Below are 19389 nucleotides of genomic sequence, written 5' to 3'. Positions count from 1 at the left end.
GAGAGCAATTCCCCCGACGGTATCTAGTTAAGTTTAAAGCTATAAATATAAATTTTTGTAATCTAATAATGGGTGTTGGATGAAAAAGTTGCTTGCCCCGAATGTCCCCAGTTTTTCTTTCAGTTTGTTCAAAAACCCATCCGTTGGAAGTCCATATGTTCTTAACCAACTCTAATTTTATAATTAAAAGTTGTTAGAGCGAAAAAGGAGGTGCACTAAAAATTGGTTCTGTTGGAAGATTTTACCTCAAGACTTATTTTATTTTCTTCGAATGCAAGAATATCAACTGAACACTGTAGCGTTGTGGCCAATGAAGACAAAAGCAAGCGTACAGGGGGTTAAAATACCAATTAGCACATCAGAACTTTCGTAAAGGTATAAAATATTTGTGAGTTATCCTTGCGACGTTTGTTTGGCACGAATTTAGTAATTATTCAATTTGTATAATAATTCAATGTTACTTTTAACTTAATTTTTGACTGACACAGTATCATAAATTGATCAGCGATAAAAATGTGAAATTACAATCAGAGGATTTGTTTTTAATTCAAAAAGCCCATGAATTTTTATCAGCTGTGCTAGTAGGACTTAGGGCACAACGGGCGTAGATTTGAATATGAAAAAGGGTAAACTGAAACCGAATTCTTAAGCATGGTCGACCTAACAGTCTGAATGGTACAAATTTTAAAAAATACATGGTAAGGAATGGAGAATTAGTTCCGTTTTTGGTTGATTATGTATGAGGTGTAGTCAAGTTGTCATCTTTTCGACTTCGCAGTGGCCACACTGCCCCATTGTGTATTCTGCCGATGTATATTGTTCTCCAAGGATGACAGGGGCTGTAAAAATATATGCGCGGCATTCAATAGGAACAGCGAAAATTGGATCATTATCGTAAAAATCAACTTGACCTAAAAATATGCATTCTTTTCGCATTTTTTTTCTGAAACTTTTCTGGTGTTATTTAAAACTTTTTTAAGCATTTTTGCCAAATAACTAATTTGCATCAAATCATAAAAATTTTAAAAATCTTAAAAATCCATAAGGGATATTCTGCAAAAAAAATGCAACAAATGTAGTAGTTTGGCAACCCGTACTCTTACTGTGTGTTGCCGTTATGCTTGCATTTTTACTTTTTCGTTAATTGGGGCTAAAAAACCCCCCTCTCAAAAGTTTGCGCGTGAGAAAAGATGTTCAGCATCAAACGAGCCGATGATATTCAGGTTCAAACTTCTTTGTGGATTTTTGCTCGACGAATTTCAAATCAAAAGTTAGTCAAAATTACAGTAATAAGCGCTTCAGTTTTCAATGCTTTTTGAACCTTTTCTTTAAGCCTTACAATTACATGCAAAAACCTGTTCACAGCTAAATGCAAACACAGAAAAAGCTAAATGTGTCAAGAAAAAGGTAGCTTAATATATTTTCTGTCACTAGTTAGCAAACTGTTTGATCTGAGGGATTTTGATTTTATTGGTAACTTTAGATACGTAAAACAGTATTTGTCGCTTAAGTCAACGAAAATAAAGTTATGATTTGCACTCATTTTTATTTCAGAGCTCCGAAAAAGTTTTGTATTGTTTCTGTCTTCACCGATTGTTATAGTCATAAACCAACTTGAAAATGAAGACAATTTCTTTTCTTGTAATAAAATTTCTGAAAATGGCATGAGCAAATTTGATAGAAACAAGTACAGTTTTCATTTTGCAGGGTTATCGAAAAATTTGATAATTATAAATCGCATTTGCTACAGAGAAATTCAATGAAGGCATTCGTTGCCATGTTCATTGGCAATGTATCTTGAGGCTTAACTAACTGTACTTGATTTGTCCTGCCTGGTTCGAGATTTTTACTTAAAATTATGTAAGAAATGCGCTGACAACCGCTGGAAGAAATTTTCTTGCGGATATTTTTTACATAATTAACCGTTTAATTGCTGAATTTTCAACAAATTTCTTACATAAATGCAGTACCTGTCAACACATTAAGTGGATAATTATATTAGATTTTTCCACAATCATTTTATGAGAGCATGTCAGCCGCTATTCATCATGGTCTTTTCATAAGTCTGATGTTTTGCAAATTCGGTTAGTTTTGATTTTTTTGCTTCTATATATGCAGAAGCAAAAAAATCAAAACTAACCGAATTTGCAAAACATCAGAATTATGAAAAGACCATGATGAATAGCGGCTGACATGCTCTCAAAAAATGATTGCGGAAAAATCTAATATAATTATCCACTTAATGTGTTGACAGGTACTGCATTTATGTACGAAATTTGTTGAAAATTCAGCAATTAAACGGTTAATTATGGAAAAAATATCCGCAAGAAAATTTCTTCCAGCGGTTGTCAGCGCATTTCTTACATAATTTTAAGTAAAAATCTCGAACCGGGCAGGACAAATCAAGTACAGTTAGTTAAGCCTCAAGATACATTGCCAATGAACATGGCAACGAATGCCTTCATTGAATTTCTCTGTAGCAAATGCGATTTATAATTATCAAATTTTTCGATTACCCTGCAAAATGAAAACTGTACTTGTTTCTATCAAATTTGCTCATGCCATTTTCAGAAACTTTATTACGAGAAAAGAAATTGTCTTCATTTTCAAGTTGGTTTATGACTATAACAATCGGTGAAGACAGAAACAATACAAAACTTTTTCGGAGTTCTGAATTAAAAATGAGTGCAAATCATAACTTTGTTTTCGTTGACTTAAGCGACAAATACTGTTTTACGTATCTAAAGTTACCAATAAAATCAAAATCCCTCAGATCAAACAGTTTGCTAACTAGTGACAGAAAATATTTTTAGATACCTTTTTTTTGACACATTTAGCTTTTTCTGTGTTTGCATTTAGCTGTGAACAGGTTTTTGCATGTAATTGTAAGGCTTAAAGAAAAGGTTCAAAAAGCATTGAAAACTGAAGCGCTTATTACTGTAACTTTGACTAACTTTTGATTTGAAATTCGTAGAGCAAAAGTCCACAAAAGAAGGTTGAACCTGAATATCATCGGCTCGTTTGATGCTGAACATCTTTTCTCACGCGCAAATTTTTGAGAGGGGGGTTTTTTAGCCCCAATTAACGAAAACGTAAAAATGCAAACATAACGGCAACACACAGTAAGAGTACGGGTTTCCAAACTGCTACATTTGTTGCATATTTTTGCAGAATATCCCTTATAAATTTTTATGATTTTTAGAATTTTTATGATTTGATGCAAATTAGTTATTTGGCAAAAATGCTTAAAAAAGTTTTAAATAACACCAGAAAAGTTTCAGAAAAAAAAATGCAAAAAGAATGCATATTTTTAGGTCAAGTTGATTTTTACGATAATGATCCAATTTTTGCTGTTCCTATTGAATGCCGCGCATATATTTTTACAGCCCCTGTCGTCCTTGGAGAACAATATACATCGGCAGAATACATAATGAACAATAGCTAGAAATAATTGGAATTTTTATATTCCATTTGTTAAAAAATAGTCGAAACGTTCTACAGGAAAATTTTTATCCTATCTGCATTAAGTTTGCAAGCACTCCATTTATTAGGTTGTTGTTTTTACATTAGATTTTTATTCTAGTAGATATTTTTGCTCAATTTTTAGAAAAGAACTAATTCAAAAATGTGTTATAGTTGTCTTTTTACTCAGCTTGAACAATCAACTAAACGCGTCCTTAAAAATATTTATTCACACCAATTGAAAACTTCCTCAATTTCAATTTTATAATTTTTGTTTTCCAATTAAAAAAATAGTTTTTAGTTTTCCAGGGAACTTATTTTCATTAATGTTACAAAATTAGTTTCCTATTATTTCGGAGCAGCTTTTTAGACTGATCAAATTGAAACTAGAAGAGTCTGTAAAATCAGGAGTGAAAACAACCCCAAACTTTTCCTGAGATAATACCATTTTACAAAAGATATTCGAGGTGACAATTTTAAATTAATTACTGAACTGAGTAATTTAACTCAACGCTTACTACTGAAATAATCAACTGATTTCATAAAGAGATTCTCGAAAACCTATCTAATTTTCTCAGTCGAAAGCTGATGGTATATTTGACCAATAAAATTATTTGTTGTCAAATTAGACAATGAATTATTGAGCTGTACTTACAAATTTTTTCATAGTTTTCGTTTCTCTTTTAGTTAAGGTCAAGAAAGGCATGTTGCATTGTCTTTCTAATGTATTAATATTGAATATTAATTGCGTACATTTTATATATTGGTTTTTTGGCTTGGCAATCACATTTTTTTAAGAATTTTTGACATTTCCCATTTTGAGGTTCTTTTTCTTGTCTTGTCACATTACTGATAAGTCAGATATCACATATTTGGCGTTTAGAAAGAATGCACAATTGAATATATCAATTTTTTAGCGATGAGATAATGTTTGTTGTTCTTACTTGATTTTGTTGTTTGTCTGGTCCAGTAGTCTTAGTAATGGCAGGTATGATCCTTTAGTATATTAAATATTGGCAGGATTTAATTACTTTACTAAGTGATTTGAGTCAGAAGCATTTTTTATTCACACAAAAATTATTTATACACCAATGAACAATATTTGAAATTTAAAAGTTTTTCTATCCCTTCCTCATTTGGTATACAATTAAGCCAAAAATGTGGATGAGCGCGATGGGAACATTATAAGAGATCGCATCTTATCACATCTTACACAAATTACATGGAAGCCTAATGATATGGAAGTAAAACATATCAATCAATAATTACCAATTCACATCGGTTTATTCCATGGGTCACGTTTTTGATAATATGATTTCAAACCTGTAACACATAAATCTTCTTCGAAACAACCATATAGCTAAATTTCGACACAAAGACATGACATAAACTTGCTCAAACCTTCTCGACACGTAAGCGCGCGTGGTGGTTACTAGATGATAAATATCACACATGTTCAGTTTATAACCATTTTGTGTCAAATCTCTTGTGCAAACAACTCAGTTCTGAAAGACCCACAATTCATATCACGTTCTAACCATTATCGAATGGTTTGCCTAATTTGAAAGTGCAATTGATAATGGCGGTGAACTTGATGGTGGTTCACATGTTTTAAAACAGCAGTTATTTCAATGAGCAAAATTAGATTCGCTATTCTCGAAAAGTAAACTGCAAATTCTTGTGAAATTAAAAATAATGTGATATCTTTTACAAAACAATTTGTAGAACTGCTTCATTTTTTATAATGTCTCAGCTATTAAAATGCAGCTAACTTTTTGTACTTAACAAAATGTATCGAAATTAAATGTAGCACAAAATTTTGGTTTTACCTTTCCGCAATGAAGCGATGATTCATATATAATTTTCTATTATTACGTTGATTCGTTAATCTGTTTTTAAATCAATTATTACTGTTTTGGGACTGTTACCAATGATTTACTTTTCGTTTTATAATAGGTTATACCAAATTAAATAAAGTTTTTCATCTAATTCGGTTGGCAAATTTCTTAAAATTATACTCGATGTAGTCAAATTAGTTATCTTATTTGCGGATAATATTTCAATGATGGGTCGCCAGAAAGCAGCACTTATAGTTATCATCCTTCTTGTTCAGCTGACAGCTATTTCATTCACAGTGGTAAGCGTGACGTCATCAAATTGGGCAGTCCAATCAACAAGGTCTCCCATCAACGAACATGACATCCGGGAGGTACAAATTGGAGTTTTCAAGTTTTGCGACTCTCTGGTAAGTGGAAACTTTCGTGAAAAGCAGTTTCTCTAAAAAACAATGGGCTAGATTTTGGACAAAAAATAAAAAATTTATTTTAAAATTTGATCGAAAGACATTAAAGTGCTCAAGTTGAGGCATTTGTGACCTCTGATCAGATTGACCTCAAATGCATAATTTCTCCCAGGTGAGTGAACTGTGATCTCAACTCGACTTTGTCTCGGAGAGTCCGAAAATCACAGGCAACCGTACCCTCCGTAGCTCCTATACTAGCTAATTGATTCAGATTGGCTCTATTACCTGTTGAAGTTACATGAGTTCCTCAAACAACAGTCTGTTTAGATCTCTTAGTTTTATAAATGCACATCCCTAAGAAGATTATATTGCGCAGGCAAAATTGCAACCGATGTGGTAATTTTAGACAAATGTATAACACCAGCTCTTTTAAATTCTAGCCCAAAATAAACACCGCTAATGATGACAAAAAGCTAGAATCATTGATTTGTCAATATGTGCGAACTTTTCTTCTCTTTCTTTACTTTTGTTGTTTACGTTTATTTTTTGTTGTTTTACTCTCTTGGTTGTTTCAAATTTTGCTCTTCTGGCTTTTGTTGTTGACAGTGGTTTGTTCCAGGAGAGTCCTTAGTGCCGAAAGAAACGATCTTGAAAACAAATCCGTCAAAAAGAGCGGCCACAATGCTCAGATTACACCGTTTATTAGGCCTCATGGTCTCATCCGTTCTGGTGGTCGATTTCGACGGCTAGTGGAAATTCACTTTGAAGCATCTTATTGTGCTGGATACGCGTCATACATTTATTGAGCTTTTCCGCGGCACACTTACTTGAAAAACTACAACAAGGGCGTCGATTACTTACGGTCAAAAAAACAGAAACGTTACGCAATTTACAAACTACGTTTATCACTGCCAAATCAAACTGCGTCTTATGCAGAAAGTCCTCGCTCACCGGTATCCTCCCTTTACAAACACCGGGATTGATTACTTTGGCCCATTTTATGTTACCGTTCGTCCAGCTTCCGAGAAGTGGTGGGGCTTCTCTTCGCTTTGCCGATTACTCGTGCTGTCCATGCTGAAGTCGTACCGTCAATGAACAACAGTTCCTTTGTTTTGGGAGTGGAGCGATTTGTCTCCCGTCGGGGTACGCTTGATATTATTTGGTCAGATAACTGTACGAACTTTATCGGAGCGGAAAAAGAACACCATGAATGTACTGAAAAACGGAACGTGCGCCACATCGCCGCGGAACTTGCGCATGAGGGCTATAAGTGGAAGTTCAATCAGCCCAACGCGCTCCAACAGGATGGCATCGAGGCAAGAGGCTGGCCCGTAGTTTTAAAAGAAAAAAGTAGACCATCCTCGGTACACGTTGCCTCACAGATAAGGTTTGAACACTTATTTTGGTCTAGTCGAATACGCACTGAACGCACGTCCGTTAAAGCCCGTAAGCGTCGACCCGTCCGCTCTAGGTGCAGTTACAATCAATCATGTTTTTTTTGGTAACCAAGCAACTGGAATTCCCCCCACCGTTAGCGTCGACGAGTTCGATCACCGCAAGCGGTACGATCGTGCACAGTCATACAGCAAAACAATTTGGGCTCCTTAACTCAAAGAGTATGTTTCTTGTGATCGGTAGATCTAAGGGGCAGACGCTTGTCGAGCATCTGCTAACGTTCGGTGAATTAGTTTTGATAGTTGAAGAATGCCACCCTCGTTGTTGCTATCACACTGCGCGGATACAAAAACTTCGAAAAGGTTCCGCCGTCATGCGCACGTTGTCATGATTGCTCCTCCATCCGGTCGTTAAGCTTGATCGATCATCCCAACAACTTTTTGCGTGCTGGAGGATGTTACCGAGAATTTAAATGAAACGAATATATTATATCATTAGATAGAGAGTTATTGTGCGCTTTATATCAAAACTCCCGTCTAAAAACTCCGTTCTAAGCGCGCTATACATATCATTTTTGAAATACCAAAGCTAACCGATTTCCCACTAAACATAACTTCAAATATGCCACTAAATCGTTTGCTTAGCCTTTTAGATTTCTTTTTTCTAAAAAATTTGAATCAGCGACCACTCTCAAACATAGGACGTGCTGAAAATATCGAGCTAGCTTTGCCGATTTAAGTTTATGAGGCTAGTCTTTCCTTGAATAAAATTTGCATTGATGTTATTCTACGAATTGGGCTTATCACTATACCAAAAAACAAAGAAGATTTCTGGTTGAGTGATTTTCACATATTGCAGTTGAGTTCTCGTTTCAACGGGCCGTGTCAGCAAAAGCAGTTGTTATACGTTGAATTCGTAGCAGAATTCTATTCCCACTATAGACCCCATGTCACTGATTTTTGTGTTAGGCGCACATAACAAAAACATGGAAATGATCTGGTCTGATTGTTGATGATAGTCGAGAACTGCTGGGGTCAAGATCTTGAGGGCATTGGATCAGAGGACGCTAGTCACACGCATTTAGGGCGTCTTAAAATTGTAAGAGTACAAAAGAATGATCAGGTGACGCTGTCGTCTGTATATTGTTTTTTTTTACTTTTTTTTCTTTTTGTCGCAAAATGGCACACAATTTTAACTAAAAGCACCAAATATTTGATAATTTTTGGACCTTTACCAATTAGTACTCAAAAAGCACTTCTGTAACGCTATTAAACTAGGAAAAGTTGAAATCTCTAAAAAAGACTAAGAGAAGCTTTGCTTATAAAAATTGATAATTCAGACCTTTACAAATTAGTACTCAAATTTCAGTTTTGTAACGCTTTTAAATTAGGAAACGTTGAAGACTCTAAAACGGACTACAAGAGAACTCTTCGTTATGAAAAACGAGAATTTATTGAACAAAAGTTTTCTCGGTCAATAGTAATCAATTTGTTTTCAGTACCAAAATGTCAAGCTTCGAATAATTTAACAAATTAGAGTAGAAAACGTCGTACTGAACGAGTGCTAGGAGACAATTTGCCTGTTGCTGCATCGTTTCAGAGTTATTCATTCAAATTTACATTATGTGTACTAAATTCATTAGTACTGCTCTCAAACCATATTTGGAACCTTTGTCTAGCAAAATGCTTTGACCAACAGTATCAAACGCTTTTGAGAGGTCAAGCAAGGTACAATGAGCCAAAACTTTTTTCTCCTGAATCTCTGAGTGTTTTCCAGCATTTCTTTTAAAGCAATGACAGTTGATCTCGCAGTCAGAAAACCTAATTGTTTTCTGGAGAGAATTTTGTTTTTCAGCCGAAAAGTCCGCGCTTAATCAGTCTTCGTTTAACAATTCTCCCAAAAATTTTGCCACAAAATGATAAAAAAATTGGTCTGTAATTGTTAGGCTCAATTGGATCTCCATCATTGAAAATTGCCACCACAATTTTTGAAATTTTTAAGTTTGTGGGATAAATTGGTTCAATTATGATTTTGTTGAAAATATCTGTGAGCTTTCCTTTAATGACTGGAATATTTGTTTTTTGAAGATGGTTTGTTAAACTCATAAAATCGGAACTCTTTTTCCTTTGCAAGTTGCTTTATTTTGAACATAATTACGTTGTTTTGTGCCTGCTCTAAAACAAAAGAGTCAACACTTCGATTAATTGTATTCCCATCATAAGGTTACTCAATTTTTGAAATTTTTAAGTTTGTGGGATAAATTGATTCAACTATGTTTTTGTTGAAAATATCTGTGAGCTTTCCTCTAATGACTGGATTAATTGTTTTTAGAAGATGGTTCGTTCAACTCAAATAATCGGAACTATTTTTCCTTTGCAATTTGCTTCATTTTGAACTTAGCTTCGTCGTTCTAAAACAAAAGAGTCAACAATTTGATTATTCGTATTCCCATCAAACGGTTTCTCAATTTTTTTTGCAAATGAGGGGCCAATTTTTACAAAGTATTAATTGAGTGTTCCGGAATTAATAGTGTTTGTGATGTCTGATTACTTTTGTATTTGGATGGCAAACTTGATTCAGATAACTATATAAGTTTTTGCCGTTGGAATCGTTTTGTTTATCAAAATTATTTTTCGTAGTAGTTCTTGGTGTTTCGTAAAATGTTTTTCATTTGTTGTTTTTTAAGTTGTATTGTTGTTTTTACTTGTTGTGACCTTGACTGCAGAAAATTATACAGTTTTGTTCTTTTTTCTTTTTGATGATTTTTGTTGGAGTTATAAGATCCAGAGTTATAATTAAAATTTTCTCCAGATAGCGCACTCCTTTCGCCACTGTACAGAACCAAAAAAAATCATCCTTTGACTTAAGTTTCTTTGACAATTCGACATTTAACTCCAGAACGTTAGTAAGCTTGTTGAGTTAGTAAGCATTCCCTTTTCTCTATTTTTGTTGTTCATCTTCTCCTATTGTGTTATTTTGATTATCGTTCAGATCACTTACTTTCAAATAAACTCCATAATTGTCTGACACTTTGGTTTTCAGAACCTCTGTTTCACATTCAAAATTTACAAAGAAAATGACCAGAGTTGAGTTGCTTCTGATCGTTGCTCTGCTAGGCTCGTTTTTCTTTGATTTTAGGTATTTTAGAAAGCTGATTCCCCTAAGAAATTTTTTAAAATTTTTTCTTGAGAACTCTATGTTAAGTACCCGCATAAAATGTGATTGTTTTTTGTCCCCTGACAAAAAATATTCTAAAAGAAAATTTTGGAATGTAAATATATGTTTTGTGGAGCCTTGTACACAATCGTTACTACAAAACACTGATATTTTGAAATGCAAATTGCCGTTAAAACTTGTATGTCATTGTTTGCAGAGCTCTTTATGGTTGATAATTGATGTTCTTTGCTTGCGAGCAGAGCTACATTTCCGCCCGTTTTTTAGGTCGGTTGCATGTAACAACTTTTTGTAAATTTTTGTTGCAGAACAATTGGTTGTTTGAGTAATCCTTCAACCAGGTCTCTGTTAGTGCCAACAAAGGCGGCGTTATTTGGTTTGCCTCAAAAGTTGCCATAAGCTCTTCGTAATTTGCAAACAATGACTTTTATTCTGCAAGAACAGCAGCATAGCTAAAGCTCCTCTCTAAGAATTTCTTCGTAAAATATTTTATTATTGTTTTGATTACCTAATTACTTTTTTCTGTACTAACGTTGGACTTTTTTGAGAACAGTTGCAGATTGCCCACTAATTAACCTCTTTAAACAGAACAAAATTTAACAAAGGTATGGGGTAAGCAGCAACAATTTTCCATGAAAAACACTAGTTGTTGTTTATTCAACGTACGGTCGTCAAACAAGTGTAATATAGCTAACTACAGAACTAAAAAATGAAATTTCCAAGTTCTCAACAGTTTTTTTTCTGTATTGGTTTCAGCTGACAGTCGCTTCTACTGGAGAAAAAACAATTAGAAGTTTATGATGGGTACCTAATGATTCCTTAATGTTGTCGGACAGTCGCCTGGAATCTATTTGGTTATTTTTGATTGATCATGAAGTTTAAATAATTTTAGTGAGTTTTTAAACTTTTCTAAATCCAAAAATTTGAGGTTTTTATATCATTAATTCAAACATTTTCAGGTTTTTTTGCAAAAATAAATTGGTTTATTTTGATCGTTTTGGAATTTTTTACTTGGTTTTGGCGATTTCCAAGAATCTCAGATGCCCAAAAAATTTGATATTTATTGCCAAATTTTTTGGTTTTTCTGAGCAGTTTTGAATTTTTTCTTTAAAATTGATGATTTTCAATAAAATCTCAAAAATGCAAAAATTTTGAGATTGTTTTTGCAAAAAATTTCTATTTCTTTGGTCAATTTTTTTTATTTTTCCCATGATTTCATGATTTCGTTGATTTTCGTTAAATCTCAAAAAGCCAAAATATTAGAGGTTTTTTTTTGCAAAAAAATTTAATTTTTTGATTATCTTTTAATTTTTCCCATGATTTTTGTGATTTTCAAAAAAACTCAAAAATCAAAAAATTATGAGGTTTTATGCAAAAAACTTGAGGTTTTTTTGATAATCGTTAATGAAAATTTCTGGCCTGTTCAATTGTTTGAAAACGTTGATCAACTTAGCGCTAATGACAAATCATTGATTCTACGGTCAAATTCATTAAAACTTTTTATGGTATTCTAAAAAGAAATAGATTCAGATTACTTCTATTACTTTTTTTAAGCACTTTTCTTTGTGTTCTTGATAACAGTCTGTTCAGAACAGTTGATTTGAAAACATCCGTACCCTTAAGGAGATTATATGGTGCGCACGAAGGTTCACCCGATGTATTAATTCTTAGACAAATGTATAAAACCAGCCCTCTGAAATACTGACAGAAAGTGATCTGCCATAAATGACAAAAAGGGTTGTAATCACCTAGTTGTAATTTTGCGGGAACTTTGCTCGTCTCTTTTACTTTGAAGTTTTTGGTTCTTATTTTAGTCCCTTGTTTGTGTTGTTTTGCTCTTTCTTCTTTCGCCTCAGGTTTCTCGTTTTGATGGGGACCGGGTCAGCACAAGGAGTTGATATACGTTTTTTCATCTGTCTCCTCTTTTTATTTGCATCAACATGTTACTCATTTTCACTCATTAGAAGTCTCAATTCCTTTCGTTGACTCAAACATTTGTTTCGCCCTTGGTTGTACAATGTGACTGATTGCTTCGACCATTTAGTTTGATAATTTTTTTTTGAGATTTCCATACTGTTCAGTTTTTGGATTTTTTTGTTGTCATGTCTAAGTAGCCCCTTTATAAAGGAGGCTCGTTGATGTTAGCATGCATGAAGGTAAAATGATAATTTAAAGTTCTTGCTGGCATCATCTTATAAATATAGTGCCTTGAACAGTGTCATGTCGTAAAATTGGATTGAAATTTCGGCTTCTTTATGTATTTGTTTTTTGTGGGCTCTTGACTTAGTCTCATTATTAACAGACTCAGCTTAATCTATCGCTTTTTGTAGTAATCTTTAGCCTGCTTTCATTTTTAAAAATATTTCTTTTCAAATATAAAATTGAGTTTTTGAGTTTCGTCTTTTTTAAAAAGTTTTTGCTAGACTTTTACCTCAGTCACTTTAAAAACAGGTCACAACCCCTTTCCAGTGAGCTATAATTTAATTTTTAGAACGGTTCTCGCTTCAAACAATTGTTTCGGGCTTTGTTACTGCTGTTACAACGAAATTTCACAAAATTTTAGATTTTTATTTATTTGTGCATTTCAAATTAATTTTGGTTTTTTTAAATTATAACAAAAATTGTTGATTCCTTTGGCTTTGAAATTTTGCACAATCGATAATTGGATAATGACATGTCTCAATTGCTTCCTGTGTATATATAAAGGAGCATTTTAGTGGTTTCAGTTGATATCTGATGACATTGATGACTGTGAAATTAATTGTTTTCAAAAATCGAAAAGTTTTTTTTGAACTTCGCACCCATTTGCTATTTTTTTCACCGCGGAATTCAAAAATTCACCGCGGAATTCACCGTATTTCTTACAAAATTTCACTTTATTGACTTTTGTGGCAAATTATTGTAGCAAATGCGGTGAAAGCGGTGAATGCGGTGAAAAAAAACAAATCACCACATTTCACCGCATTTCTTACAAAAATTCACCGCATTTGCTTTCCAACGTTTATTCAATCTGATTTAATTTAAGAAGAAAAATAAGAAAAGTCAGCGCCAAACCTCGACCCGGGTATAGTTTAACGTGAACCAGTTGAAATGAAGTGGTTATAACTCTGTTGCAGAAATCTCAACAAGGTTTTTTTGTTATCAATGCAGAAGCATTTGGAGTTCAACAAATTCCTTTTTTATTTCATAACGTGAAGTTAGGTTTAGTCTATACACTTAGTTAATTTAAGAATATGTTTCTCAATCACTGGCTGAATTTAAACGCAAAAAATAGTGGCATCGATTTAATTTGCCACTCATCGGGCCCTTTTAGGGCAATGAGCCCCTAAAACGCAATTCAACCACAAAGAAATTTAACATTTCAATTGAAGTTGGAATTAATAAGACTTCCCGGGTCGAGGTTTTTCTGTAATTTTTTGTAAGAAATGCGGTGAATGTGGTCGATTTTTTTAAATGCGGTGATTGTGGTGAATGCGCTGAAAATAAATATTTCACCGCATTTCACCACATTTCTTTCAAAAATTCACCGCGGAATTCACCGTATTTCTTACAAAATTTCAGCGCATTGACTTTTGTGGCAAATTATTGTAGCAAATGCGGTGAAAGCGGTGAATGCGGTGAAAAAAAAACAATTCACCACATTTCACCGCATTTCTTACAAAAATTCACCGCATTTGCTTTCCAACGTTTATTCAATCTGATTTAATTTAACAAGAAAAAAAGAGAAGTCAGCGCCAAACCTCGACCCGGGTATAGTTTAACGTGAACCAGTTGAAATGAAGTGGTTATAAATCTGTTGCAGAAATCTCAACAAGGTTTTTTTGTTATCAATGCAGAAGCATTTGGAGTTCAACAAATTCCTTTTTATTTCATAACGTGAAGTTAGGTTTAGTCTATACACTTAAAAACAGCAACGGTTTCAAGGTATTATTTTTCGTTTGTAAAATTTGTGTTCATGGAAACGTGGTGCCTCGCTTTTTTTGCGTCACTGTTCATTTAGCCAAATGGCCTTTTATCCCACAAGTAGGCACTTTGAACCATTCTCATGATAGTTACCTCTTCTTTAGAGGGTAAATTAGCGTCTTCTAGTTCTAATGAAATCAGAGGCAACAAAGTTAAATTGAAGCCCGTATTAAAACTATTTGAATTTTGCCGTTTTTCTTCTTCCTCATTAAAATCTTTGATCGATTTACTGTTTTAGATCGATTTAAGTCAGCTACCACAACTAATGGCGGTTTCTTATGGTTTCTTAACTCTATTTTTTGAATAAATTCGATAAATGATTACGGGGTGCTGTAAAGCAAAATCAGCTGAATGGAATACTGGCCGAAAAAAGTCAAATAGTTAAATGACCAATTAGATTAAAGTAAACAAAAATAAGTGCCCTGATCAGAGCTCTGCGTATAGAAAAAAAAACAGAATTAAATTTTTATGATTCAGTACTGAAATATCATGAGACATCAGTCCGGGAAATTGTCTTTCATTGTATATCGGCCGGCGTTGTTGTCATCTGTAAACCTAAATATTCATAAAGTAAAAAAAATACGCCTAGATGTCATTGAGTCAAGTTTTTTTTTCATATTTGATGCAGCAAAAATTTTTACACCCTAACCGTTTATAATATCACGTAAAGAAATATCGGAACTAGCAATTTAATTATCTCATGAACTCTAATGGGCGTAGCAAATAAAACCTTTCTTTAAACTACTTGTCTAACAATGTATTGCTTTTATGACAGTTTAGTTTGTTTTGTGACAACCCGATGTGGTATTAGCTAAATCCTTAAACTGCTAAAGAGTGAGAACTTAGAGGACTCGAGCCTACTATCTCCAGAACTCCGTCCAGGCATGCTTCCGTTGCACCAAAGTTCTGCTGAAGTTGCAACTTTGTTAGCGTCATATACCAGAAGCTGGGTTATTACAATTTGTTCTTTTTTGCATTACTACTTTGTAAATCTTTTGAGAAAATTAATATTTGCTGAAAAACTCAAATTATTTCTCAGCTTTATTTTAAATGCAATGTTAAAAATTACAAATCCTCTTTTATATTTTGGCCAGGGTAAGGCTGTATTAAATATTTTCGAACATAGAGTTAAAATAATGCGTGTTTCAGCGTGATCGTGACGCAAATGAAGATGACGACACAAAATGTGTGCGTTGTTTCAACACAGCCGCATCCAAAACATACGATACGTACTACAAACTCAAAATAGCCCAGAGTTTCCTACCACAATCTGGCCGGACATCATCAAACACTCTGGCACGGAAGGGTGCCATTTTGCAATCTCTGGCTGTTGGGCTGATAGTCAGCGAAACAGCTTTCTTCTTTCTGTTCATGTTCTACAGCCAGTTTACACTGTTGTTGAAGATATACAGAAGATTGCAGAACTATCTGTTGCTTGGTAAGAGATAGTTTTTGATGTATAAAATTTCACCGTGATCTGGGAAATTTTAAACCGGTTTTTAGATCCTACAAAGAGATTTTAAAATTTTTTTATGAGATCAAAAAGATAATGCATCCTCTCGCTATAAGGCTATTGTCTCGATGAAAGCTCTGCTACTGAGATTTTTCACAAGTATAGTCCTGCCAGTAGTATCTATAACACGTTAAAAAATTCATCATTATACATCCCACATGAAAAAAAAAATTTTTTCTTCGACGAATAGATCCTTGGTTGAAAGGGAAGCAGTAGTCAGAAACAAATTACGAGCTGTTGCACTTAAATGGGCAAAAATGATTATATATCAATGTTCCATTGTCAATTTTTATCGATTATTCAGAGATTTTCTTTACTTGCACTGTTCTATATACACAACTATCTGGTTTTTATATGGCCACTTTCACCATCTTTGCTTTCATCGAGTTTTTTTAAACGTCTAATTTATCTGTTCCAGTCACTTCACCAGACAAGCCTACATTCCGGTTATTTAGTCGGGGAATTGGAAGTATCGCGCAGCTAAAAATTACACATAATTAATTGTACCTCATAGAATGAATTTCGCTTTTATCACAGCACAGGTATTCGTTCTAGGGTGAAGTCATACATCATAACTATCTAACTAATTGCGGGCTGAACTGATTCTAAATAGGTCGATCAAACAGTGAGATTTTGCTTTTTGTGTGTTCCGATAACGCGATAACATTACGGCATACGGGTGTATGAAGTATAATATCATTTATTTGAGTATAGGTGAGTTTGAGCAGTGTTTTAGTCTGATAGATAACTTCGAAAACCCCAAAGTAAATTTTCTCCATACTGCGTGAAACTGTCCCAGCTAAAGCGAATCTTATCAGTTACTATGTTGGTCGAAAAAACAACCACAGTTTGCTTTGAATCATATATGTGATTTAGCCCCTAAATTTTCATACGTAACTTGTACTTTCACAAATTCGATATTCAAATTTTATTGCATTCGATGACTGTGTTGTGCACCAACAAATGTGTTATTTTATGTTACAATTGCAAAAATGACAATTTTTTCTTGCAAAATTTTGGTTTTTCACGGCTCTCAATGACTACAATTGAGAGCAAGCCGACTTGAGGCCTGTGTGTCGACTGGCGAATTGAAAACAATTATAATGGTAAGTACTGCATAAGATGTCAGACTAAAATTTTCAGTTACCAAAATACCAAATTCGGGACCCATTTTGCCAAAATACCCAAATTTTCCCAAATAGAGGCCAAAATAGCCCAAATCATTCAGCACTATTCGCTGAAATCATGAGCAACTTTGAGAAATAGACAATCGATGACCCAAACCGCATCAATAAAATTAAAAGCATGTTTTAATATTTTGACTTAACCGAGGATTCAAAATATAAGGATTTCTGGAGCAATGGATAAAAAGGTTTCAGGTTTGAGAGTAAGAAAAAGAGTTTAAAAAATTCTGTTGCGTTACAGGGAACCAAACTGTTTTTTTTTCAAATTCAAATTCTGAAATTAAAATGAATTTCGTTTGAAATTAAATATACGAAAATTTAATATTGGCACGTTAACGAAAATTTAATATTGGCATGTTAACTTGTCATCTCTTAACTCAAACATCGAATCAGCAAGTTTCCGGTAGTCATGACATTTTGTATAAATGTTTTTGTTTAAAAACTATTTCATAGTGAAAAACCATTCTGCTTCCGTAGTCATTGCTAAGAGCAATCTTTAATTTTGAGAACTTCTCCAAAATTTTAAGCTCTAGTGTTTATTTCCCATTTGTAGCTTCTCTGGTCAGTAATATCTGCGAGCTGGCCTGTCTGACCTCTCTTCTGGTCCTGTTCCGGGAGAACTATACCAACACAGACATGGCTCTGGGCCAGACTCTGGCATTCGTTACAGTCTCCCTCGCTGGACTCCGCATATTCCTCATAGTCAAGATAGCCCACTTGATTGTGCGGGAGTATAACCAGGCTTTGATCAGAGGAGGAAAAGACGGATACAGATTGGGACAAAGGCGGTCGATGCAAAGCTGAACTCTTGACCTCTGTGACCAGACGTTGACTGAAGTGGTGAACATATTTTGCCTGACCCAAAGACCTTGAACTCAACTTTGCAGCTTTGGATTGAGATTTTTGTTCTCTACTTGTTGGCGCTCAAAATTGTCCCTGCCTAAAACTGTAAGGCTGTATTAGAGTGAGTTGGAGCAACAGAAGCAAATGTCAAAACGTCATCAAAAAGATCAGTCAACAAGCAGTTGCAGGAAACAAAGGTATTCATTTCACAATTTGCAATCTTACTATGCTTAGTATTACACAGAGTGAGTAAGTAGTTTGTACGCTTGTTATGGTAGTACACACAGTATCGGAGCTTATTGTCGTGTTATCCTCCCCGTTAATTTATCCGTCATCGAAAATATGTCAGAAGGCGAAAAACGAATTAGTATACTATATGTTAGAATTTCGATCAAACTATAGTCTTAAACTTAGTTAGAATTAATAGGAAGAAAGTTAAACTGAACAGATTGATGAGACAAAACCAAATTTATTAAAGTCACAAAATTATATAAATAAATTGTCAATAAATGGTGCTTAGAATCAATATTCGGTTGAAACTGATGAATCTAGATAACAATGATTAGAGTGAGATTATTTGACGTAAAATCTTTCCAGCATGTTTTGAAACTTATGATACCACCGGAAATGTAAACGAATTCTTAGAAAACTGTAATTGCATAATATTTACGGCATCCCTTGCAAATAATTTCTAGGAAAATTGTAGAAGCAAACCATATTGGGTAACATTTGCGACTCCAACTATAAATCATGGTGCTAAGATTAGTTTTGTATCTTGAACTTCTCGCACTGATAATGGATATATATATATATATATATATATATATATATATATATATATATATATATATATATATACAGCTGATTCTTTAGCCTTTTTTCATCTCAAAAATCAAATCACAATCTTGATCTAATAATCAGATCTCTCCTAAAGTAAATCTTAAAAGTCTACTTTAAAATCATTTTAGTTATTCTCTCGTTTTTGAGAAATTAATTCTTCTACTTGGTCGAAAACGCTTTTAATTCCTCTTGCAAATATTCATAACTCAACAGGTTATGAGCGCAGCAATTTTCTAAGTCATAAAATTAATTTCTAAAACAAAACTAAATTGTTCCTGATAGTCTTTATCCTCATCTGCTTAGTACCTTTTCTTTTCACAACTGTTTTGCCCGCTCAAACTGGGCCAGCAGACAGCGAAGCTGCTGACCTACGTAGGAAAGGCATATGACTTTCCAATCTGGAGCACGAAATTTGTGGTGCTGATGCAGACCAAGGGATTCTACAACTCACTACTTGGAACAGAGGAACAACCCAATGAGCCTGCATCGCTAGCCAGTGGGCAAGCCAATGCGATGCTGAACGATGCATATGAGAAGGCTTGGAAGCTTTTGCAAGAGATTTCAGAGTGTGGAAACGCCGACAGTGGTGACTTTGGTTGCACAGCGTGCTCGACTGTAGCTCGAGGATTCTGAGGATTTGGACAGCTTTTTCATCAGAAGACACATCAGAAACATCAGAGACAGAAGTGACAAAGTGGTTCAGAGGCAGTGGCATTGAAACTTGACGTCAAGAGAGGACTCAAGAGGAAACTTATTTGTGTGTGGGATCTTTG

General features: G+C 34.1%; 2 protein-coding genes across 2 annotated transcripts in view; both read left to right on the top strand.

The window, feature by feature from the left end:
• The window catches only part of LOC142348157 (serine palmitoyltransferase 1-like), a 467259-nt gene that overhangs the window by 197809 nt on the left and 250061 nt on the right, over positions 1–19389 (top strand). The window lies entirely within an intron of this gene.
• On the top strand, positions 4990–18086 carry LOC142348581 (uncharacterized). Its single transcript, XM_075399974.1, has 3 exons — positions 4990–5707; positions 15386–15674; positions 17487–18086. The coding sequence occupies exons 1-3, from the start codon at positions 5525–5527 to the stop codon at positions 17735–17737; spliced, it is 723 nt and encodes a 240-aa protein (XP_075256089.1). The 5' UTR covers positions 4990–5524; the 3' UTR covers positions 17738–18086.

This window comes from Convolutriloba macropyga, chromosome 10, assembly GCF_964194025.1.
Source record: "Convolutriloba macropyga chromosome 10, txConMacr16.3, whole genome shotgun sequence".
Lineage (NCBI taxonomy): Eukaryota > Metazoa > Xenacoelomorpha > Acoela > Convolutidae > Convolutriloba > Convolutriloba macropyga.
This window is presented reverse-complemented; position numbering and strand designations above follow the sequence as displayed.